The following is a 26980-nucleotide window of genomic DNA, read 5'->3' as shown; positions in this document are numbered from 1 at the left end:
GACGGAGCATCTGAACCAATCAAACACTCACACCCAGTCAAAATATCTGGGGTTGATCCATCACCGTTCTCTTTAGCCCACTCTGCCAGCCCAGTTCAGACATGGCTATATGCAAATCAGTCTGACCCTGTGCCTCATGGGAACAGTCCAGCCCGAACTGCCAAGCCATGCCTTCCCAGGACTGGAAACAAGCTTCCGAGGACCGGTTTCTGGCATTCCAGCCGTCTTCAGCCCGGCTTGCTTGAATCTAGTGGCAAAGTGAGCAAGGGACTCACGTCTGAGCATACCCTGCCACACTTATGGCGGCCAAAGCGGTACAAAAGGGGGTGGTGATGGACGGAGCATCTGAACCAATCAAACACTCACACCCAGTCAAAAGATCTGGGTTTGATCCATCACCGTTCTTTAGCCCACTCTGCCACCCCAGTTCAGACATGGCTATATGCAAATCAGTCTGACCCTGTGCCTCATGGGAACAGTCCAGCCCAATCTGCCAAGCCATGCCTTTTGTCATAAGTAAGACTGTTAGCGCTCTAGTTGTTCTTTAGAACACTCTGGGACATTCTGTCATTGGGCTATACTTGGGCTACATCTGGGTGATATTTGGGCTACATTTGGGCTCTTTTGTCTCTGGTGACCATCTTGGGAGACTGCATGTCAGAATTTTTTAATGAAATCGAAGAGGATTCGAGAAGTCACTCAAAATGTGCCCTAATTTTTCTTTCTGCAGCACTAATCATACTTTCTATGGCAAAATATACCCCCTCATTTTGTTCCTTTTTAAATTAAATGTTTTAAGAGTTACCACTTTATTCCAATCAAGATGGCTTTAGGTGTGCCATACCTTTGTAATAAGTGAGTGGAATAATGTGAATTTACAGAAAATATGCTTTCAGTTTAGCTTATAGATCGCGTTCCAAACCACTGTGGGAAAAGCATGAGATAATAGTTTTCTTTCAAACATGATTCATGATATCCCAGCAGAAGGCTTTTTCACATGGTAAAATCACCTTAGAACACACCACAATTCCTAAAATGAGTATGGTACATCAATAAATGATTTAAAATGTAACTAAAGTCCTAAAACCCTCTATTAACTACAATGCTTTTTAATGAGGTGCTATCATGTATATTGGTCCCAAGATGGCTGCCAACACTTCTTGGATGAAGTGCTGACAGCCAATCAGATCTCACGCGTACCTCGCGATTTTTCCCCCCCCCAAAAATTTGGGGGGTTCCTTGTGGGACCCCCTGAACAGGCCTAGGGGGTCAGGGTGCTTCTACCCTGCCCCCTTTTTGAGTTCTACACGTTTGTTTTTCTGCTTTCCTGTGCCTCAGTCTACCGAGGTACAAGATGGCTGCCAACAATTTCTGTTTTGGAGTGTTGACAGACATTGGCAGCCAATCAGAATGCAGCGGGTACTCGGGAAGGTACAGAGTACAGTAAGCTTACAGTAAGCTTATATAGATATATAGGTGTTTTTGAAGTTAATTTCCATAAAAACCACTGGAGCAATTTCACCAAATATAGAAAAGGCACTTCTGCGTACCAGTCCCTACAATTTTGCAAAGTTTGGTGTAATTCCATTCAGCGGTTCGGGCTGTAGCCGTGTCTGAATGTCCTATGGAAATTAACATGGGGAAAACACGTTTTGGGACCCCCCTTTTTTCTCGGCCCCCGCTTGACGAATCCCCCCAAAACTTTCAGGGAAGGAGCAGAACTGAGCTGGCCAAAATTTTGGAAAATTTCACGCAATTTCCTTAATCGACGCCAAAGTTATTCCCAATAGAATGTTGTGGATTTCCTATGGAAACTAGGTCCTAACTATATATACCTACTGGCTATCGCCAATAGGTAATATATATATATATATATATATATATATATATATGAAAACCAAGTCTTCAAAACCGCAAAACTCCTGCAACAGAAGACACGGACCCCAGGCTGCAGTAAGGTAGATTTTATTCACCTCTCAGGCGACGTGTTTCGAGCAACTAGTGCTCTTGATCACACACCATACACCTGGTCAGCACGCATTTAAATACATTTTTTTCTTTGCAGTGCTCCACCTCCTAAGTGAATCACATGGTGCATAGACATAGACAAAATACTTTTCTATGTTACTGATCACTGCACCAACCATCATTAAACTTAAAGGGCAAGGAAAAAAATATAACTGCATGAATGCAAAAAATCCAAATTAGTCTCATATACCAATCCTTGTCTATGAAATCATACAAAGATTATATTATCATCTCCTATAGACCATACCAAGAAATAAAGATTGTTAAAACAATGTATATACAAATAGAAAAATATATATTTCCTATATACATATATTTACACATGATGTATCCCTATACATCTATATACAACATCTACAGATATAGACATCTAAATTTTCTGACTTTTATGCCAAAAAAGAATTCTGAACTATTATTGAAATTGGTCTATAGAATAGATATACGAGAACAAAATTTTTCTGGATTAAGTATATTAACAGTTCCCCAATTGCCCATACTCAAACCCTAAGTGGCAACACATACTAAGTGATATCAGATAGTTGAAAAAAACCAACAAAGTACCAATAAAAAACCTTTGTGTTTAGCAAATAACAAAAAAGTGAATGTTCTCTGAGTTGTACATGATTATTGGATGAGAGTTTAACAATTTACTCAGCTCGTTATCAATTTCATTATCTTAAAAGATGTAATTTCACAACTAGTTCCCAATAGGTGCAACTTGATGCAGTTAATGTTCCTGTATTTCATACGATGTTTTTGAATCCGAAAGGCCCTTAAAGAACAAAAAAACAAAAATCCACATAAGGATTTATTTCATGTTTCTTATAAACATTTCCTGTATACTACACAACACAACATAAATAATGTGAATAGTTATAACAAATGATGTAAGTCTTCAGTTGTATTCAGCCCATTAGGATATTTGCTATCCAGCTCCACTATGTACTCTGTTTCTTTTTTCCTTAGGAGTCCCTCTCTGTCACCTCCCCGACTGAGAGGAGCCACCACATCTATAACAAAATATGTCAACTGTGACAGATCATTGTTATGAGTTGATTTGAAGTGGCGTGCTACTGGGTATGTGTTATCGTTATTTACTATTGCACGTAGGTGTTGCAAGATCCTGACATGCACCTGTAACTTGGTGCTGCCCACATATCGCAGACCACAGGTGCATGTCAGGACATATATTGCAAACTCACTGTGACAATTGAAATTACCTCGAATAGTCTTACTAATGGGACAAAACGGCGTGCTGTAGTGAGTGGTGTTCACACCGAACTTGCACGCCCTACATGTGGAGCATTTGAAAAAGCCTTTGTATTTGAGCCAGGTACTGCCACCACCTGACTCTGGGCTGGTTTTCACTAGACTGTTGTGCATGCTATATGATTTTTTATAGGTTATTGTTGGAGTAACTTGTAATAACTCACTATAAAAACCATCTGTCATCAAAATGGGCCAATGTTTTCTAACAATAGACCTAATTTGTCTTTCTTGTTTGCTATAGGTCAGAATCAAGCGAGGAGTGTTGTTCTCTGTTGTGGGTTTTGGTGCCTCAGATCTGAGTAATGATTCCCTAGATTTTTCTCGGCTTCTTCTCAGAGCACTATTCAAAACCTTATCACTGTACCCTCTGGCTTTGAGTCTGTCGATAGTGTTTCGGGCTTCTCGTTCAAATATTTCAGTGGTACTACTTATTCGCTTGACCCGCACCAATTCTCCATATGGGACATTATTGATCACATGTTGCGGATGGTTACTACTGGCATGTAATATGCTGTTTCCAGCTGTCGGTTTACGGAAAAGAGAGGTGGTTACAGCATTATTTTCAATAATTAGATGAACATCTAAAAAATCTGCTTGTACCTTACTGATATTAGAGGTGAAGAAAAGATTTTCTTGATTATTGTTAAGTGCATCGACAAAAACCTGAGCACTAGCCTCATCCCCTTCCCATATGCAGAAAACATCATCTATAAACCGTTTCCAGTATCGCACATGTTGAAATCCCGGTGTAGTAACGAGACCGCGCTCCTCCCACCAGCCCACGTGAAGACACGCATAGCTGGGGGAGAAGCACGATCCCATCGCCACACCCCGGACTTGTCTCCATATGCTTTTAGCAAACATGAAATAATTGTTATGCAAGCACCAATGTATTAATTCACATAACATTTTGTTGTGACCATAGTATTCACATGATCGTAGACCAAGGTAATGTCTGATTGCTTCTAAACCTTTAGAATGATCTATTGACGTATACAACGACTCTATATCTAGAGTAAGTAGACACCAATTCTCTTGCCACATGATAGAGGACAATTTCTTCAAAAAATCCCCTGTGTCCTTAATGTAACTCGGTACGTTTTTAACAATGTCTTGTAGAAAAAAATCAATGTCACTTGAAATATTCTCTCCTACACTATTGATGGCCGCGATGATAGGTCGGCCAGGTGTTGGAACTTTCTGTTTGTGTATTTTAGGGATCAGATATAATATGGGTATCACTGGATGTTCAACATGTAAAAAATCAAACTCAGTTTGTGAGATCAAATTGTTTCTTTTGTATGACATCAGCATCTTTTTTACATCGTCCTTTGCTCGCTTGTATGCCATTCCATTTGATCTATCATAACAAGAGGTGTCATTTAATTGTCTCATGGCTTCTACAATGTATTCTTCCTTATTCCATAACACAATATTTCCACCTTTATCAGATTTGTTGATCACCACTTCTTGATTCTGACTCAGTTTTTTCATTAACATGTTATATTGATTCACTTTGGCATTGTTTTTGTAAGTTTGAGCCTGCACTGCGCGGTTTAATTTTTTAAGATCTTCTATGACACATTCATGGTAAATGTCTACCGCATCTTTTGGCATTACAGGCAAAAACGTGCTTACCGGTTTAAACGGACTGTCACCAGCTCCTTTCTGGCAGATGTCCACGTTGTAAAGTTCACGTTGCGTGGATGGAGCAACATCATCCTTTGTAGTTGAATTCCCGGATTCCCCCAGGTCGCACAGGGTCAGAAGCAATCTGGCATCTCGTGCTGCTGGCGCTGTTGCATTGCCAGCAGTTTTCATCGTTCGTTTGGCAGTCTTTTCTTTGTCTTTGGTTGCCGGTTTTGAAGAAAAGAATTTCTTGAGTTTTGCGAATGAACTTAAAAACATCCGCTCTGGTGTTTGTGTAATTAAAAGAACTCTCAGGACAAAAGTTCAATCCCAGGGCTAAAAGTTGTTCTTCAGCCGTTGATAGAACCACGCTGGTGAGGTTCGTGATGGTACAGTCCCTTATTATTTCCTTTTGTTGTACCATTGCCTCTTCTTTTTTTGTGGCTGCTGCTGAGGCTTTTCGTTTTTTTCGTCTTGCGTGACGTTTTGCATTGCGCCTTTTGCATTGTGATTCTTTCGTACTCTGGGTCGCAATGTTTGCAACCGGTCCTCCACTAAAAAATCAATCTCTTCCGCAAGGTTAAGGATTCTACCCATGTGGCCTCCTTCTGCATTACTGAGATCTGAAAGCGAGGTGCTCGAAGTGCTGGCCAAAGAGAGTGATTCCCCATCAGAGTTCTCGCTCTGTTCTTCCACTGGGTTGGCACTTGCTACGCCATCAACCCTGACCGTTTTCTTGGTCAGTTTGGATTGCCTCGCTTTGTCAAATTTGCGGGAAAATGTATATATTTGGCCAGTTGTGTAGTCATTCAGATCCCTCGCAAATTTGTGAATTTTTCTCACTTTAATGCGCTCCTCATGTTTATGGAGCCGTTTCGGCACACAGCCTTTTTCGATGTCGGTAGCCACCGGACATCGGCATGTTTTTAAACACATTCACCTCATTCAAGGACGGACTACTGGTCGGCTGACAATAATCAGCGCCATCTTAGAGTGGTATTTGATTGTTATTAGTATAATCACCTTCTATTTACTTGTTATGATGTTAAATAACAGTGTAAACCACTCAATTAAACAAGTACACTAGAACGTGAGATGTACATTATTCATTACCCTCTCACATATACATTTTTCGTATACTGCTGATTCTGCATACTCGTTTATCAAACAAAATTGAGCCGTGGATCGGCTATTATCCTTCCTGAAATATTATGCTAGTCTGTTTATCAGAGTGAATCAACCAACAATTCCTGAATTCATATACATTATATACATTCTTATAGTTTCGTCATTAATCATGTGACAATTTTAAACTATATCTTGTATCTTTTCAATATTTCATTTTTTCATTGTTATACTTTTATATTTCTACAGTTCACTAAGAAAGTTCATGTTTAGTCGATTCGCGGACACACCCAGATCTATCTTATAACTCCGAATTCAGAATGAAATCATATTTCCAGGAGTCATAAATCAATTACTACCCAAACAAAATTCCAAGAGGCAATTCATCCTAAAAGACTCTGAAATACCATGCCTATGTACACATATACAGTTATATACATATATACAAATTGCGAGGAATTCTAATTTCATCTTTGCAATTCAATCAGCTGTTATTAACATGCATTTATGTACCCATGTGAACCATCAGGTCTTCACCACTATTCATACCCCAAGGTGTTTTGGTATGCAGGTCTATAATGTACCTTGATTCAAGTCTGCGAAGTTTCTTAAGTCTATCCCCTCCTCTGATATTGTCAGGAATTGAATCTAAGCCATAGCACATTAACTGATTCCGGTCGCTTTGGTGTACTTCGGCAAAATGTCTAGCGACTGGATAGGCTTGGTCCACCTTATCAATTGCCCTCATGTGCTCTAAGATTCGGATTTTAAATGGGTGCACTGTGCTGCCTATATACTTCAGCCCACATGGGCAGACAAGACAGTACACCACATATGGTGTACTGCAAGTAATAAACTTGCTAATTTTCCTGGTCATGCCAGTATCTTGAATGGTGTATGTGAGCGTTCTTTTGCTGTTGCAACATGCCTTTCACTTATGGCAGGGGAAGAAGCCTTTCATGCTTTTCAAGGTATTACTTTTGGATGGTACCTTGTCTAAGTGGCTCCGCACCAAGTGGTCACGGATGGATCTAGCCTTTTTAAATGTGACCAGAGGATAGATGGGGACATCCTCACCTATAACACTGTCTGCTTTTAGAATATGCCAATTTTTCTTCAGCATATGCTTGAGGTGATTTGCTTCCGCTGAATATGGGGTAATTAATCTAAATTTCCCTCCATCAGTTTTTTTGTCTCTCTGTTGTTCGAGTAGACTGTCCCTGGTCATGGCTCATACTTTGCAAAGTGTTTTGTTCAGGGTAGTAGGATTATAGCCTCTTACAACGAATCTGGCTACACTTTCGGTGGCTGCAATTTCAAAGGCATCATCACATGTGCAATTTATCCTGAGTCTAAGCAATTCCCCATAGGGGATACTTTGCACCAGTTTGGGGGGGTGGCTGCTAGTTGCATGCAATATCGAATTACCAGCAGTGGCCTTCTGGTATAGTGAGGTTTCGATCTTACCCCCAACAACTTGTACTCTCAGGTCCAAATAGTCCACAGAAGTCGGACTGATTGTTCCCGTGAAATGCAAATTGTAATCATTGTCATTCAAGTATGTAATGTAATGACGTGCAGTCTCCTCAGTTCCATGCCAGATGATGAATAAATCATCGATATATCGATGCCATTTCATCACCGAGCCGCTGGACCTGTCGTCCCTGTAGGTTCTGGACACCTGCTCCTCCCACCAGCCCACGAACAAGTTCGCATAGCTGGGAGCGAAGCAGGTGCCCATCGCCGTTCCAGACACTTGTTTGAAATAGGTGTCCTCAAAGAGGAAGATATTATTGTTCAAACAAAATTGCAGAAACTCAATTAACATACAATTATGTTGTGCATATCTTAGCTGTCTTTTTTTCAAATTTGCTGTTACTGCTTCAATTCCCTTTGAATGTTCAATACAAGTGTAAAGACTTGTTATATCCAGGACAATAAGTAAGTAGTCAGATTGCCATTGTACATTTTGGATCTTGGTTAAAAAATCCTTGGTGTCCTTAATGTAGGGAGATAATTTAGTTACCAAGCTAGCCAGAAAAAAGTCAAGAAACCTTGAGACATGTTCAGTTAGTCCCTGGACCGACGACACAATAGGTCTTCCGGGGGGGTGCAGATTGTCCTTATGTAGTTTTGGAATGTGGTAGAATGTGGGGCAGATGGGATTGGAGCTTCGTAGGTAAAGGTGTTCTTCATTGCCAAGCATACCTGTTTTGTACCACTTGTTTATAAGTTCGTCATATGCTTGGATGCTTTGTTGGTAAGCCTTAAAAGTGGTTTTCTGATAACACCTTACATCCGATAATTGTCTCATTGCCTCACAAAAATATTGTTCTCTAGTTTGTACTACCACATTTCCCCCCTTGTCTGAGGGATTTACAATGATTGATTTGTCGTTTGCCAAGGTGTTCAGTGCTTTCGTCTCTTCCTGGGATAGATTGGAGCCGAATTTTCCAGTGTTCTGTTTTTTTCGGAATTGCTGAAGATCTTTTATCATTGCTTCCGAAAAAGTATCCAGGGCATCAAACGGCATTTGCGGGTTGAAAGTTGAGCATGGTTTATATGGGCTTTCCTCTTTGTCTTGTTCAATCCCCGCATTGATTGCCCGTTGCATTACATCTTGGCTGACTACATTATCCAATGTTCCCTCGTTTCTTAAATCTTCAAGTGTTTCTATACCTGGAAGATCATTTACTACAAGACTGTCAGTGGCAGTTAGTCTTGCCTCTGGCCTTTTCATCGATTTTAAATGAGTCCTAGTTTTGAAATATTTATGTAGTTTTAGCTTTCTCACAAAGCTAAATAGATCAATCCTTGTTTGCGTGTATTCTAGACGTGAGTCAGGGCAGAATGCCAGACCAAGGCTTAGGACTTCGTGTTCCGCGTCGGTAAGTGGTCTAGTTGTTAGATTTACCACTGTTAGATTAGTCATTTCTTTTATCTCCTGTTCCGTCTGCGGTTGGTCCAAGTTGGATTCTTTGGTTTTCCTCCCACCGCCTGATCTTCTTGTCCTCCTGCGTTTACATTTGCGTTTGTTTCTGGGGGCTTGTTCTTCCCCCCTCGTAGCCAGCAGTGCTTGATGACTTGGAATTCTGTCTGAAAAGGGGTCTGCTTACTTGGACCACTTGCAGGCTGTGCTGTGTGTTCATCGCACGATTCACTGCCTGTCAGATCTGATTCTGATGTCTCCACTGTTTGGACTGATGTTATTTTTCTAGAACTTAGTTCTTTTCGTGAAACGTCAATTTTGTTTGCATAGGTTAGCACTCTGCCCTGGGAGTAATCTCGTTCATCCCGTTGGAATTTTTCTTGTTTACGGGTTTTGATTTTTTGCCGTACTTCAATAATCTAGGTTTCATTTTATCCATTGCTTCAGTTATTTTTTTATTATCATCTTCCTCGTTGCGAAGTTCCTCTTCTAGCTGTTTGATTTCCGCTAATGTTTTCTCACGGTCGCTCCATGCGTATTTCACAAGTAATCCTAATGTCCTTTTGCAGTAGTGAGCCGTGTGTTCTGCCCAGTCCCTAAGTAGTTGAGGATCAGGGTTCTCATATGAAGGGACAGTACATACCCGTAATCCTCTTGGGACTATGTCCACCTCAATGTACCCCTGTAGACTGGTCGCCTCCCACCACTTTCTGACTTCGCGCTCATACAAGCGCTCCAATTTTAACATAGTTTCGCTAAACTTCGTCTTTGGTTGTTTAGGATCTGGTGCGATTGCTTGAGCTTCGCCTGCATTCGATTTTCTAAACATGCCTTTAGCATCTTCGTGCCTGGTTGACTCACAAAACATGTCTGTTTCTAGTGGCTGTTGTCTGGGACAATATAATTCAGTTCGTAAGCAAATACCTCTGGAAATGAAATTCCTTACGTCGCGCTGCCTCACATTACTGCCTTTTACTTTCAGGGCAGAAGGAGAAAGACGTTGTTGCTCACCCAATTGCGGGTCTTCCGGCTCGCCGCGCCTCCTCCGAAGCACCGCTCCTCGTTCCCCCACAGCTGGTACGGCTATATACGGCTTGACAATTTTCTCCTCGTGGTTAGCGCGGTGCACCAAAAAATCAGTTACGGAGTTTCTGCTCAGTTGCTCCACAAGTTCGGTGCACTCAACAACGGGTGCGGGTAGCGGCTGTGGACACCGCCAATATTCTGCTCAAATCCTCCACGTAGCAAAGAATTACCCACACTCACGAAATTTTCAATTTCCAGGGTTGCTTTTTATTCTCAAACAGACAAAGACAGACTCCCTCGCGTTTCGGCACACAGCCTTTTTCGATGTCGGTAGCCACCGGACATCGGCATGTTTTTAAACACATTCACCTCATTCAAGGAAGGACTACTGGTCGGCTGACAATAATCAGCGCCATCTTAGAGTGGTATTTGATTGTTATTAGTATAATCACCTTCTATTTACATGTAATGATGTTAAATAACAGTGTAAACCACTCAATTAAACAAGTACGCTAGAACGTGAGATGTACATTATTCATTACCCTCTCACATATACATTTTTCGTATACTGCTGATTCTGCATACTCGTTTATCAAACAAAATTGAGCCTCATGGGAACAGTCCAGCCCAAACTGCCAAGCCATGCCTTTTGTCATAAGTAAGACTGTTAGCGCTCTAGTTGTTCTTTAGAACACTCTGGGACATTCTGTCATTGGGCTATACTTGAGCTACATCTGGGTGATATTTGGGCTACATTTGGGCTCTTTTGTCTCTGGTGACCATCTTGGGAGACTGCATGTCAGAATTTGTTAATGAAATAGAAGAGGATTCGAGAAGTCACTCAAAATGTGCCCTAATTTTTCTTTCTGCAGCACTAATCATACTTCCTATGGCAAAATATACCCCCTCATTAGTTCCTTTTTAAATTAAATGTTTTAAGAGTTACCACTTTATTCCAATCAAGATGGCTTCAGGTGTGCCATACCTTTGTAATAAGTGAGTGGAATAATGTGAATTTACAGAAAATATGCTTTCAGTTTAGCTTATAGATCCCCTTCCAAACCCCTGTGGGAAAAGCATGAGATAATAGTTGTCTTTCAAACATGATTCATGATATCCCAGCAGAAGGCTTTTTCACATGGTAAAATCACCTTAGAACACACCACAATTCCTAAAATGAGTATGGTACATCAATAAATGATTTAAAATGTAACTAAAGTCCTAAAACCCTCTATTAACTACAATGCTTTTTAATGAGGTGCTATCATGTATATTGGTCCCAAGATGGCTGCCAACACTTCTTGGATGAAGTGCTGACAGCCAATCAGATCTCACGCGTACCTCGCGATTTCCCCCCCCCCCAAAAAATTTGGAGGGGTCTGGGGGGTCCTTGTGGGACCCCCTGAGCAGGCCTAGGGGGTCAGGGTGCTTCTACCCTGCCCCCTTTTTGAGTTCTACACGTTTGTTTTTCTGCTTTCCTGTGCCTCAGTCTACCGAGGTACAAGATGGCTGGCAACAATTTCTGTTTTGGAGTGTTGACAGACATTGGCAGCCAATCAGAATGCAGCTCGTACTCGGGAAGGTACAGAGTACAGTAAGCTTACAGTAAGCCTATATAGATATATATGTGTTTTTGAAGTTAATTTCCATAAAAACCACTGGAGCAATTTTCACCAAATATAGAGAAGGCACTTCTGCGTACCAGTCCCTACAATTTTGCAAAGTTTGGTGTAATTCCATTCAGCGGTTCGGGCTGTAGCCGTGTCTGAACGTCCTATCGAAATGAACATGGGGAAAATACGTTTTGGGACCCCCCTTTTTTCTCGGCCCCCGCTTGACGAATCCCCCCAAAACTTTCAGGGAAGAAGCAGAACTGAGCTGGCCAATTTTGGAAAATTTCACGCAATTTCCTTAATCGACGCCAAAGTTATTCCCAATAGAATGTTGTGGATTTCCTATGGAAACTAGGTCCTAACTATATATACCTACTGGCTATCGCCAATAGGTAATATATATATATATATATATATATATACAAAACATGGCAGGGTTGCAGCGCTTGGAGGAAGCCACTCAAGGAAACAATCTGTTTTCCAAATTTTTTTACTGGCAGCCTGCAAACATAGATTACAACAGGCTCTGACATCAAAGTTTCTTACGCTGGGAGTGTAATGCAAGCCTACTGAGGATGAAAACAGCGCCGCACTACAAGAGCCAAGATGCCTTTCAGAGAACCATGCCTAGGGGCGGGTATATATTTGATGGCGCGGACGTTTAAACTTTGCATACATTACTTGCCGACATTAACGCTGCAGAAGAAGGGACATGAGGTTCCCGAAACGCGTCCAGCGTAAGAAACTTTGATGTCAGAGCCTTTTGTAATCTATGTTTGCAGGCTGCCAGTAAAAAATTTTGGAAAACAGATTGTTTCCTTGAGTGGCTTCCTCCAAACGGTGCAACCCTGCCATGTTTTGGATTTATATCGGCCGGCCACGGTCGTGGAGTGAGGCCCACCGCTCATCTTTTAAGAGCGGGTCCCATCTTACACAGGTGTGTTGAGAACTGGATCGAGGAGCGGGCAGGCGTGTGCAGGAAACGCCTGCTCATGTTTCACTGACAGCCACAAAGCGGAGCATGGAATCACAGGTTTCCTACATCTACCCACTTGGGACTAACATTGGCGAATCCGGGAGTGTAATGCAAGCCTACTTGAGGTTACGTAGTTTTCGGCCCCGCTTCGCTACAGCTGCCATTTTGTGTTTAGCCGCCATTTTATGTTGCCTCACTCAGGCAGCACGGCTAACGCGGTGAAATGGTCATTCTGCTTTTTCAGCTGCTCTGTGTCTTTCCGTTAAAGAATAACCCTTGTCCTTGTGTGCAGCACTGATGTCAGGGTCTCTCCGTGTTTGCAAAGCCATGTCTAGACTGATTAATCCATGTTTTACTGCACTGTTCGGGTCCCACCATTATTCTCATTTTCTATCTTGTTTAACTGGCCTTCACTATTCTCTCCCTGCGTTCTCTTGTTACATAGCCCTTCTTTTGAAGCATTCTACACGTGTTTGCCACCTGCAAATTGAATTACGGGCACTAGTGTTGATTAACCTGAGGGGAGGAGAGCACACGGGGTCTGAAAGGAGGGTGTGTTTTAGACATCCGATAGCTTGTTTTCGAACTATTCCTATTTGTCAGTTTTGTGTATATTGGGAGTTGTCATTGTAAACTTGTTCTGTATAATAGACTGTGCGCCACGGATTGAAGTGGCAGTCTCTTGAGAACCTACCTGTGTGGTACTTCTTCGATACCTGTACTTAGCTGCAGCTAATAAATCTACTTTTCTACGCCTAACAGAGTGTCTCGTGTCTCTGTCGGTCGAGGCAGGTGAACTCGGAGATCTTAGGCGTGCCCTGCGCCGCCTGGCCCATAAGGCCAGGTTCTCCAATTGGCGGCCCAACGTGTGGGCGACTTCAGTGGTAGTGGTTTTTGCCCGAGAGTTGTGAGGAGCTTCGCAAGAAAAATTCCGGAGGATTTCGCGAACCACGTGAGCGACCCCTGCATGTCGAAGTGGACCGAAGGTCTTTTGAAGCGCGGCTACTCCTTCCCGACGGCTGCTGACGACTGCTGCCCTGACTGTCGCCCTGCCTTGGCCCTTGGTGATGATTGGTATCGCGAGACGTTAGACGGACATCTGTTGGCGTGAGAAAAACATTTAGTTAAGTATTTGTGGGTAGCGCCCACTCTTTGTTTTTGTTTTTGTTATTCGATTAGCGCGCTAACCGAAGCCAAGGGGTAAGTACGTTTGTGCTGTGACTCTATTGTCCGAAAATCCCTTGACGTTTGTAAGGCAGTCCAGTTCGTTACGAAATGCCTAGATTTAGCAAATTTAAGACATTTTGTTGTTTTGGTTGTTCTAGGGATTCCCGGCTAGAGGATTCCTCCAGTTGGAACTCCTACTTACGAGCTTTACTCGAAGCATGGTCTGGGTCCTATTGTTTTCAACGAAACATGGATCCGATACACTAAAAACGATGGTGTTTTACAGTGGCCACAAAATGGTTCTTTTGAGCCCGATATATTAAACAATTTGGAAACAATTCTATTCAAGAGAAAAGCCCGGCCGGCAATGTTTGACTCTTTCCGCCTATGGCGTAAGGAAGCCAAACAGAAAGAAATTAAGCAAATGAAGAAAGATAAGAAAGAGCAGAGTATGTCGATTCTACAGGCTGCCCAACAATTTAAAAATGACGAAGCCGATCAGGTGATTGAGGTGTCGGAAAGACAACATCGTATGGCAATAGATAGGTGTTATCCTGTGTTACCTACTGTATCGAAGAGTGATGATTCTTTTATGTCCCGTCTGTTGACATTACCCCTACCTTATGTGTTAGGTGCCAATGCACCGCCATTACAACCTGCTGTTAATCCAGCTGTTTTGGTTCCTGCACAATTGCCTATTCCTGTGATTCCAGTTCCGCCCCCTTTGCCAGCGACTTCAGTACCCCAATCTTCTGTGCCTCAACCTCCTCCATCTGTCGTTTCCTTTGCTACAGATTCTTCTTCTGTTTTGCAGAATACACTGTCTCCTGTTTTGGTGTCAGATTCCCCTACAGCCAGACAACGTTTAGTCGATACTGTTTCAGGTCTTTTGTCACCTTTCCTTGGGCCTCTCTACTTTTCTCCAGCATCGTCTAGGAGAACGGACTAAATTAGATTCTCTTGCTCATAATTGGATTATGAGCAGTGTACAGTACAGTGTACGTGATATTTTAGATACTTTTCTGCAATGGAACACGCCTACACAGAGATACGTGTTCAATGCTATGTGCAATACTCTAATTAAAGAATGGGGAGATGTGGATCTAGATTTACCTCCTCGGGATTTATTCGACATACAGGATCAATTTGATAAGGGACTTATTGTAGGTCCTGCTGTAGAACGTGCTGTTCAGAAGCTTGTTACTTTTCGATCCGCCTTTTTCTCTCAAAATTCTCTTGAGCCTGATCCCACGTTCGTCGTAAGACGGCACAATATCCAATGTGAGAAGTTCCACCGATATGGAGAGATGAGGTTCCTCAAGCAGCTGCTAATCCTGGTGTCCCTGCTCATTTTCAGCGTATATGGGTACATGACCCTTGGAAAAGGTCAGAAGTTTTGGCACTCAAACAGTCTTTACCGGACCCTCGTAAGAATCCTGCTGGGTATTATAAAGAGTTGTCCCAGACTGTTGACGCTTGCATTATGAATTTGGCAGACATTGATTTACTTATGGGAAATGCAGTCCCCCAAGCAATATGGGCCAAGATTTGTAAACAGGATCATGATGCAGCTTTAGGCGGTAATTGGGCTGCTATTACAGCTGCGGATGCAGGACAAATAGGTGGTGCCAAACCAGATGACTTGATTACGGAATTGCCTGGAAAAATAATAGATTCGATGAAAATTATGATGCCTGCAGTGCGCGTTAATTGGGATAAGTTAGCCGCGTGTAAGCAAAAGACGGATGAAAGTGTCGCCGACTTCTTTACTAGGTTCGAGGAGACTTTCATCGACCATAGTGGTCAAGACATCAGTACTGAAGGTGGACAGCGATTGTTCGTAGACAAATTTGTTTTTAATTTACTTCCAGAATTATCACATAAATTGAAACAATCAGAGAGTTCATGGGCTGTTTCTTCCACTGCTCAGATATTGGCTACTGCCCAATATTATGAAAATAGGGATAAGGAAGATAAGGAGAAAGCGGAGAAAAAGACTAAAGAATTAAAAACGAAGGTTCTTCTGCAACAAGCTTATCCCTCTCGTTCTGCCCAGCCCCAATCTCAACAGCCTCTGCAGTTTCAGAGGTTGTTGCAGAAACCGGTACCCTCAGTTCCACGAGTTCCGTTGGGTCCTAATCAGTGTGCCTACTGTAAGGAAGACGGTCATTTTAAGAATGCTTGTCTGATTTTACTGCAACGGTATGGTGGACAATTAGCACCACGGGGTCGTGGTGATTCTCGGTCCATATCTAGAGGTAGAGGACGTGGTGCGTCGACTCAGGAACGACGTCCCTCTCCCTCTCAGGATTCTACAAATTATTTTGATCGGCAGACTTCCCAATCTGCTCAATATTACAATGATGACTATTGTCTTGATAATGAGGATGTTGATTTTCATACTAGCTAGGACAGCCATAGGCAAAGTAAGGGAGTCGTATCAGTTCCAGTGGATCAGGAAGGACCTTATGTTAATGTTATGGCATTAGGTGTTACAGAACCATTTCTCTTGGATACTGGTGCAATGAGAAGTTCCATAATGCATTCTAAACTTCCTGGGGCACCTTTGTCTGGCTCAACAAATGTTTCTGTAGGATTCTCTGGCGCCCCAGTTTCAAATCCGATTTCTTGTCCTTTGCCCATTTCTATTGGTCCATACGATTTGGAAGCTCCACTCCTTTTAACAACGGGTTGTGGAGAGAATTTATTGGGTTTTGACTTATTGAAGCGTTTACATGCTACGCTGTATTGTTCACCCTCTGGTGTGCATCTCACTTTGGGTGCTAAATTGACTTCTCCTATGTATCTATCTAAAGAACAGCTACCACCTGAATTGCGTTCACTTCCTGCTATGCTTTGGGCCACGGGTCCGAATGATGTTGGTTTGTTGCAAATTCCACCGTATGTGATTACAGTTAAGCCCAATGTTAAGATGCCACGTGTCCCTCAATATAAAATATCTAGTGATGGTGAGAGAGCATTGTTGGCCATTGTTCACGATTTGGGTCCGAAGGGTGTGGTTGAAGAGACTAGAGGGAATGTTTGCAATAGTCCTGTTTTGCCTATTCTTAAACGTACTGATCCCTCTCAGCCACCTGTGTACCGTTTTGTAATTGATCTTCGAGAGGTCAACAAAATTGTTGTCCCTCAGTTCCCTGTTGTGCCAGATATAACTGCCTTGCTTACTATGATTCCTGCTTCAGCGGTCTGGTTTTCAGTTATTGATCTCAAGAATGCTTTCTTTAGCATTCCTATTGCTGAAGAAAGTAGGGATCTCTTCGGCTTCTCTCTCGGAGGCCGAAGCTTCCGGTTTAAGCGTGCACCTCAAGGCTATTGTGAAAGTCCTTCCATATACAGCCAAGCTTTGAAGTCTCAGCTTGACACCTTTTCTTTGCCCCCGGGTGCTACTCTTATCCAATATGTGGATGATTTACTAGTGGCTGCTGATTCGGAAAATGTCTGTAAAAATGCTACTGTATCGCTCTTGCGACATTTGTCTGATCTTCATCATAAAGTATCATCTTCTAAGTTGCAATATTGCTGACAAGAAGTTACCTATTTAGGTAATCTCTTGTCGAAGGAGGGAAGACGATTGACCCTAGAACGTATTCATGCAATTGCACGGATGCCTGTACCGTCCACACAAAGAGAAGTGCGTGCTTTCTTGGGCATTACCTCTTACTGTAGACAGTGGATTCCGAATTTTTCCCTACTTGCTAAACCTCTGTTGGCACTTACACTTAAAGATTCGCCCCAGCCTCTTCCTTGGACAGATGAGTGTCAAAAGAGCTTTTCTGATCTGCGTGCTGCTTTGTGTTCTGCTCCTGTGATGGGTACTCCCAATTACATTAAACCTTTCACGCTTTACGTCCATGAAAGGGAAGGTTGCACATTATCAGTCCTGACGCAACAATTCGGCGACAAACAAAGGCCGTGTGCCTTTTTTTCGGCAACATTAGATCCAGTAGCTAAGGCATTACCTAGTTGCCTTAGAGCAACAGCAGCAGCGGCAATTTCTGTTCGTCAATCTGCTGGACTAGTGTTAGATCATACTCTTAAATGTTATGGTGCCACATGCAGTAGATACTCTTCTTAACAGGACGAGAACTCAGCACTTAACGAGCGCCCGTTTGTCTGGATATGAGTTGACACTTCTAGCTAGCCATATACATATAAAAAGATGTAATGTTCTGAATCCAGCAACATTGTTACCTATTTTGGATGAGATACATGTACAAGATCAGCATGATTGTTTTCTTCGCACTGAGGAAGAAACGAAGGGTCGAATAGACCTGAAGGATACACCACTTGAGGATCCGGATGGGATCCTATGGGTAGATGGGTCTTGCTTCATGCTTCCTAATGGCGAAACTACAGCTGCTTATGCAGTGACGACTTTGCACACAGTGGTAGAAACTGCACACATTTTGCAAAATTCAGCGCAAGCTGCAGAATTAATTGCGCTTACAAGAGCATGTGTGTTGGCGAAAGGGAAAAGAGTGACTGTCTATACTGACAGTCAATATGCATTTGGCGTTGCCCATAGTTTTGGTCGTTTGTGGAAGGAAAGAGGATTCTTTACCTCCCACGGCACCAAGATACAGCATGGTCAGTTGGTAACTGACCTTCTTGAATCACTTGTTTTGCCCACTCAAATAGCGATTGTGAAGTGCAGTGCACATAAAAAGATTACTGATGACGTGGGTCAAGGAAATGCATTTGCAGATGAAATAGCGAGGGAAACAGCGAGGAATGTTGAAAGTCGCATGTATGTTGCAGGCGCTGCAAGATGGGTCGCAGAAGGTGGTATGTGTGAAGACACAGTGGAAAGCGTGAAAGCGATTCAGAAGGAGGCCACCGAGAAAGAATTGAGAATGTGGAGAGAGAGTACGGGAATGTTGGATAGTATGGGATGTTGGACGGAATTGTCAGAGCATCAACGATGGTTGTTACCAGATGCGTATGTACTGCCTGTAGTTACTATGGCTCATGGACCAGCCCATATTAATGCAAGGGGTATATGCAAGCTTTTAGCTCCAGTATGGCAAAATGAAGGTATTCCTAAATGTGCAGAAAATGTGGTGAAACACTGCATTGTTTGTTTGATGCACAATCCAGGAAAGGGAACTCCAACTCCAGCAGGTCACTTTGCACCCCCTACATACCCATTCGAGGTACTACAAATAGACTATATTCATATGGAACGTTTTAACAACCTCAAGTATGTCCTGGTGGTGGTTTGTGCCTTTTCCAGATGGATAGAGGCCTACCCCCTAAAGGACAACACTGCCTTGTCCACTGCAAAAATACTTCTGAAAGAATTCTTCCAGAGGTTTGGTTTGCCGTGCATTGTCTGGAGTGACAATGGAAGTGAATTTCTAGGTCAAATTATGCAGAAGGTGTGTGTAGGTTTAGGTATTAGACAGAAATTCCATGCGGCAAACCATCCTCAGTCAGCGGGTCTGGTGGAATGCCTTAACGGCACTCTCAAACTTAAATTAGCAAAGATTCAGGCCAACGCAGGTCTTTCTTGGCCTGATGCCTTGCCCTTGGCACTCCTTTCAACTAGAATGACTGTTCATTCTCGCTTGCGACTTAGCCCATACGAGATTGTTTTCGGACGCCCAGCTAATATCTGGGGAGTCCCCAGACCCAAAAAGTATTCAGATATTCCGTACCCATTGTTGGTTGACTACTTGCATGATCTCACCACTAAATTGCATGTTATTCGTCAACAGGTCCAAAACGCTTTGCCGGAGGTCTCCTCAGATCCCGGACACTCCATCCAGCCAGGGGACTGGGTGTGTCTGAAAAACTTCCAGAGGAAAAAGAACTTGGAACCTCGCTGGGGGCCGCCGAGACAAGTGTTACTCACAACTTGTACAGCTGTCAAGGTCCTGGGAAAGAAAAACTGGATCCACGGCGTGCATTGCAAAAGGGTACCATTGCCTTTACCTTATGACCAGTGGGTCCGAGAAGGTGTCGGTGATAGTGAGTGTGAGAAGGTACCCAGGTTCGTACCGTTCAGCAGTGCACGCCTGGATTGGACTAGCTCAGAGAAGGAAGACGATGACGTCTTACAGGAAGCTGTACCTGTACATCTGAGACTCAACACAACAGATCCCGAACATTTATTCAAGGACCAGACAATACCTGGAAAGAGACGATATAATCTCAGAAAGAGATCGCCTAAAGACAATTGACTTTGATTTTCTTGATTCCTTTTTTTCCCTTTATCCATCAAGTTGCAGGGTCACGGTAGGAGTCTTGAGCTGTGACCTGAATAGTGACTAGGTCAACAGGACTTGCAGTGTCATAGGACGGCTAACAACCACAGCCAAGTGATTAAGGAAGATTATCGTGAGCAACGCCTTTAGAGTAATGGATAGCACAGGGAAAGGAAGCAATATTAAAATGACGAAGAGAACTCATTATAAAAAATTATTATTTAGTCGTTGTGGCGTAGCATTGTGTATTTTAGTATGTTTATGTAGTTTATTAGCATGCATAGGGTGGCTTATTCACATCCTACAGTTAGTACCTGTTCCCACTTCTGTTCCTCTATCTCCCCCTACTACTGTTTCTCCGCATACATTTTACTCACTCACAGATCACGAGTAAATGAGAAGAATGGAATATCTTAACAATTCGTTCATTCAACTGTTACACCAGCATCAGTTAATAGTAAATGTTACTGATTGTTGGGTTTGTGGTCTCATACCCCATAATACACAAAGAGGGATGCCGTATCTAGTGCTCCCATTTTCTTATGAAGGTTCTGCTTGGGCCTATCTGGCTATGTTTTCCAATGCATACCAGAACTTACTTCGATATCCTTCTGGTGGTTCCTATAATGGTGGAGTGGATTTCAGTCACAGTTCCCTGATAAAGGGTATTGTAACAATGGCAAAGATTGCTGACATTATAAAGATTCCCAAAGACGAGAAGAAAGCATACGATGGGTGGAATATAACTCGTTATACTCTCAGCCTCACTGACAAGTTTAAGCAGCAGAGTTTTACACCGATTTGGGTCCTCCCCCAAAGAGGTTGTTTGTGCTTGCAGATAAATGGCCAGAATACCAAAACTAAGCAAGAGAGGAGTAATTGCTCCCATACTTATGTTTATACTCCTTTACTCCTGCACCCCTGGTGGCATCACAAGGTACATATTTTATCTGTCATGACAAAGCTTACACATGGCTTCCGACATACTTCTCGGGAACGTGTTATGTAGCTTTTCTCCTCCCTCCTAAATATACTGCTCCTGCCGATTATCACAGAAAGAGAGTCGCTAGAGGAGTTGTAGATTCGGAAGATACAGCAGGACAGGAAGCAGGGGACTTTCTAAAAGGGTTCCTTCCCTTTTGGGGTCCGATGGTCAACAGCAGAAATATTAGGCAGTTGGTTTGGGTGGTTGATGCCACTATCAATGTAACTTTGGAGCATTAAAGAATTTGACCGCCGAGCTTCAGGCGGACCGACTTATAATGTTACAGAACCGGATGGTTCTAGACATAGTTCTTGCAGATAAGGGTGGAGTCTGTAAACTGATTGGATCCAGTTGCTGCATCTATATTCCCGATAATGCCCCTACAGTATACCAAGCCATCTCTAAGCTACATGTAATCTCTGAGTCTATTCACCAAGATACTGGAGAGTGGTCTGTGATGGGATGGTTTTGGGGACTACTGTCCACTTGGGGATGGAAAGTGTTAACTTTCCTCAGGATGATTTTAGCAATCATCTTTTCCTGTTGTCTTTGTCTACAGTGTGGTCCAGCCATTTGTGGACTTTGTGCCACGATCTGTGTCTCCAAACCAGTAGCACAACAGACAAGAGAATATTAAGATGATGGTGCAACAAAACCTCAATGACCTCATGACCATTGATATTGACTCAGACTAGCATGGGTCCCTTTGTGCATTGCCTTTGTGCATTTGCCTGAGTATGGCAAAAGGAGGGTCTGAGGTTACGTAGTTTTCGGCCCGCTTCGCTACAGCCGCCATTTTATGTTTAGCCGCCATTTTATGTTGCCTCACTCAGGCAGCACGGCTAACACGGTGAAATGGTCATTCTGCTTCAGCTGCTCTGTGTCTTTCCGTTAAAGAATAACCCTTGTCCTTGTGTGCGGCACTGATGTCAGGGTCTCTCAGAGTTTGCAAAGCCATGTCTAGACTGATTAATCCATGTTTTACTCCACTGTTCGGGTCCCACCATTATTCTCATTTTCTATCTTGTTTAACTGGCCTTCACTATTCTCTCCGTGTGTTCTCTTGTTACATAGCCCTTCTTTTGAAGCATTCTACACGTGTTTGGCACCTGCAAATTGAATTACGGGCACTAGTGTTGATTAACCTGAGGGGAGGAGAGCACACGGGGTCTGAAAGGAGGGTGTGTTTTAGAAATCCGATAGCTTGTTTTCGAACTATTCCTATTTGTCAGTTTTGTGTATATTGGGAGTTGTCATTGTAAACTTGTTCTGTATAATAGACTGTGTGCCACGGATTGAAGTGGCAGTCTCTTGAGAACCTACCTGTGTGGTACTTCTTAGATAACTGTACTTAGCTGCAGCTAATAAATCTACTTTTCTTCGCCTAACAGAGTGTCTCGTGTCTCTGTTGGTCGAGGCAGGTGCACTCGGAGATCTTAGGCGTGCTCTGCGCCGCCTGGCCCATAAGGTCAGGTTCTCCATACTGAGGATGAAAACAGCGCCGCACTACAAGAGCCAAGATGCCTTTCAGAGAACCACGCCTAGGGGCCGGTATATATTTGATGGTGCGGACGTTTAAACTTTGCATACATTACTTGCCGACATTAACGCTGCAGAAGAAGGGACATGAGGTTCCTGAAACGCGTCCAGCGCAAGAAACTTTGATGTCAGAGCCTGTTGTAATCTATGTTTGCAGGCTGCCAGTAAACATTTTTGGAAAACAGATTGTTTCCTTGAGTGGCTTCCTCCAAGCGGTGCAACCCTGCCATGGTTTGGATTTATATCGGCCGGCCACGGTCGTGGAGTGAGGCCCACCGCTCATCGTTCAAGAGCGGGTCCCATCTTACACAGGTGTGTTGAGAACTGGATCGAGGAGCGGGCAGGCGTGTGCAGGAAACGCCTGCTCATGTTTCACTGACAGCCACAAAGCGGAGCATGGAATCACAGGTTTCATACATCTACCCACTTGGGACTAAATTGGCGAATCCGGGCGTGCAATGCAAGCCTACTGAGGATGAAAACAGCGCCGCACTACAAGAGCCAAGATGCCTTTCAGAGAACCACGCCTAGGGGGGGATATATATTTGATGGTGCGGACGTTTAAACTTTGCATACATTACTTGCCGACATTAACGCTGCAGAAGAAGGGACATGAGGTTCCCGAAACGCGTCCAGCGTAAGAAACTTTGATGTCAGAGCCTGTTGTAATCTATGTTTGCAGGCTGCCAGTAAATATTTTTGGAAAACAGATTGTTTCCTTGAGTGACTTCCTCCAAGCGGTGCAACCCTGCCATGTTTTGGATTTATATCGGCCGGCCACGGTCGTGGAGTGAGGCCCACCGCTCATCGTTCAAGAGCGGGTCCCATCTTACACAGGTGTGTTGAGAACTGGATCGAGGAGCGGGCAGGCGTGTGCAGGAAACGCCTGCTCATGTTTCACTGACAGCCACAAAGCGGAGCATGGAATCACAGGTTTCATACATCTACCCACTTGGGACTAACATTGGCGAATCCGGGAGTGTAATGCAAGCCTACTGAGGATGAAAACAGCGCCGCACTACAAGAGCCAAGATGCCTTTCAGAGAACCACGCCTAGGGGGGGGATATATATTTGATGGTGCGGACGTTTAAACTTTGCATACATTACTTGCCGACATTAACGCTGCAGAAGAAGGGACATGAGGTTCCCGAAACGCGTCCAGCGTAAGAAACTTTGATGTCAGAGCCTGTTGTAATCTATGTTTGCAGGCTGCCAGTAAATATTTTTGGAAAACAGATTGTTTCCTTGAGTGACTTCCTCCAAGCGGTGCAACCCTGCCATGTTTTGGATTTATATCGGCCGGCCACGGTCGTGGAGTGAGGCCCACCGCTCATCGTTCAAGAGCGGGTCCCATCTTACACAGGTGTGTTGAGAACTGGATCGAGGAGCGGGCAGGCGTGTGCAGGAACCGCCTGCTCATGTTTCACTGACAGCCACAAAGCGGAGCATGGAATCACAGGTTTCCTACATCTACCCACTTGGGACTAACATTGACGAATCCGGGAGTGTAATGCAAGCCTACTGAGGATGAAAACAGTGCCGCACTACAAGAGCCAAGATGCCTTTCAGAGAACCACGCCTAGGGGCTGGTATATATTTGATGGTGCGGACGTTTAAACTTTGCATACATTACTTGCCGACATTAACGCTGCAGAAGAAGGGACATGAGGTTCCCGAAACGCGTCCAGCGTAAGAAACTTTGATGTCAGAGCCTGTTGTAATCTATGTTTGCAGGCTGCCAGTAAAAAAAATTTGGAAAACAGATTGTTTCCTTGAGTGGCTTCCTCCAAGCGGTGCAACCCTGCCATGTTTTGGATATATATATATACATATATATATATATAAATATATGAACCTGGTTTAATCTGTGGCTGCCTCCTAAGCTAGTACTGTATATTCAACTTGTGCTGAGTGTTAGAGTGAAATGTTTACATCATAGTGAGGATGTTGATTAATGTCAATCAGGATGAACTGCTAGCTAGGGATTTTGACTGTTTCCACCAGAGCAACAGAAACATATTGAAATTCTATTGCCTCGACCATGTTCCAATACACGAACGTGGTGTGAACAGGGAATTAAAATTACGGAGATTGGAATCCAGGTTTATAGTTGACTTACAGACCAAGAATCCACTAGGCCTTAAAACTGAAGAAGAGCTAGCTATACATCTAGGCTAGGGGCTTTTGGGGTACTGTATTCAATGTATGTTGCACCCACTCACTGAAGTTCATTCTTAAACTATTCCTGTCACTTTGTAAATATAGCACTATTTTGATTTTACTCTTTGATCAACAAAAATGTATACATGCATTGTGGCCTCGTTATAGTATATCATACTCTTGACATGGACCGTACACTGTGATAATGATTTGAGAGTATTAAGGCTAATTGAATCAATGAGACTTGTAGAAATGTATTCTGGATCGAATGCCCATTCAGGGCAAGATATTTTCTGTTCTAATACACATGAATTTTGGCTCATTTAGAGGTTGATGATTAAATGCTGAATGATTACTGCAGTTAAATCATGTAATTAAATGTGAATTTTATAACGTTCAAAGAAGGCCTACATAGATTGTATTCACAGTCCATTTTCTATGTTGATTGTTTATTTTGCCCCAGAAGTACTTCCCTCCGTATTATGTAAAAGTATGGTGATGCCTGCGTCTTTGTTTGCAGTTTGGAAAAAAACACGTTCTGTTTATTCAACCCAGTAAATAAAATACCAAGTTTTTCACCCTTAACGGAGTGCGGTCTGTTCACTTGGTTGACGAGTGGGGTTTTGGAGCTGTGTGTGTGTGTGTGTGTGTGTGTATATATATATATATTCCAAACAAAGATTCCTCCGCCGGAGGATATCATGGAGTCGCAGAAAAACCCAATCAAAATCCACAAGGTTAGTTACGAGTTCGTTTTATTTTCAATCCATTGGGTGTCAAAAACAAGGCAAAAACCAACGCGTTTCGACAGCTGTCTTGGTCACGGTCTAAACGGGGAAGAAAGTGAGCCATATGGTGTGATATATATATATATATATATATATTTCCAAACAAAGTTCCATTTCTCCAACTCTGCAGGGCGGGCTCAAAAAGCAGGAATGGAGATCCTATATATATATATTCACTGAAAATACCATAGACTTTAGAAGTGTTATAGTTAGCTGGACATTTCAATCGTACAAAACCATTGAAATTCCTCAGTTATAGTTAGTTGTACTAAGTATAACACGAGCGCCCGCAATCTACTGCTGATGATGTCACATATTACATCATTCATGACATGGTCAGTGACATCATTGATGACATCTCAAATGATATCACTGATGACATCATCCAGTGAATGTGGTGCGGTTCGATATTTAAATATGTATTATATATATAGCAATCTGCATTGAAGAATTAATGGATGTAAAAGTGTCTGGATGGAGGATTTAGTAGCACTGTGATTGAATGTTTAAGTAACTAATTTAAAGTGTCTCACTAAATATATGGGATAGTGATTAAGCTGTATGTATACCTGTATCACTCTATCTCTTGTTGTGTAAACTACTACATACGTTGGTTACTAGCTATGTGAAAGTCTATATTAGTTATTAATTACTTAAGTGAGCATTTGTATGGGATAGTGAATGTGTGTGTGGTTGAGTGGGAGGTGTGTGACGGTCCAAAGATGTGTAAATAGTTGATTTACTAGGTATATGAGGTTAAGGCTGTTTCAGTCCCTCCTCGGACGCCTGACCCGACTGCACAACATAATAGCGCGCTGCAGGGCGAACTATTCATTAACGCGGTAGCGTTTTTTAAAATCCCCGTTTTCTATTTGAGTTGATTTATTTTCTATTTACCCTGTTTTTAGCTTGTGTTTCGCTCCCTCTCCTGCACCATAATTGTTGTAACACCGCGCTTTGCGGGTCCCTGTTTCACCTTAGGTTTGGTCGCCATCTTGGGGGAGTTTTTGCACGCCTGGCCATTTGGGGGTAGCAGACCAGCTGTCACAAGGACACGCTGACCTGCATTTAAGGGGGCATTCTAGGCGGGCGGTTCTGTTTCAGTCCCTCCTCGGACGCCTGACCCGACTGCACAACATAATAGCGCGCTGCAGGGCGAACTATTCATTAACGCGGTAGCGTTTTTTAAAATCCCCGTTTTCTATTTGAATTGATTTATTTTCTATTTACCCTGTTTTTAGCTTGTGTTTCGATCCCTCTCCTGCACCATAATTGTTGTAACACCGCGCTTTGCGGGTCCCTGTTTCACCTTAGGTTTGGTCGCCATCTTGGGGGAGTTTTTGCACGCCTGGCCATTTGGGGGTAGCAGACCAGCTGTCACAAGGACACGCTGACCTGCATTTAAGGGGGCATTCTAGGCGGGCGGTTCTGTTTCAGTCCCTCCTCGGACGCCTGACCCGACTGCACAACATAATAGCGCGCTGCAGGGCGAACTATTCATTAACGCGGTAGCGTTTT

General features: G+C 43.1%; 1 protein-coding gene across 1 annotated transcript in view; it reads right to left on the bottom strand.

Moving 5' to 3' along the window:
- Positions 1–1949: 1949 nt before the first annotated feature.
- The window catches only part of LOC144769590 (uncharacterized), a 75036-nt gene continuing 50005 nt past the window's right edge, over positions 1950–26980 (bottom strand). The window contains exon 5 of the mRNA XM_078653748.1: positions 1950–2800. Coding sequence (XP_078509874.1) covers positions 2680–2800 — 121 coding nt within the window. The 3' untranslated portion in view covers positions 1950–2679. The remainder of the gene's footprint in view (positions 2801–26980) is intronic.

The sequence above is a fragment of the Lissotriton helveticus genome, chromosome 7, assembly GCF_964261635.1.
Source record: "Lissotriton helveticus chromosome 7, aLisHel1.1, whole genome shotgun sequence".
Classification (NCBI taxonomy): domain Eukaryota; kingdom Metazoa; phylum Chordata; class Amphibia; order Caudata; family Salamandridae; genus Lissotriton; species Lissotriton helveticus.
Note: the sequence above shows the minus strand (reverse complement) of the source record. Positions and strands in the feature narration are given on the sequence as shown.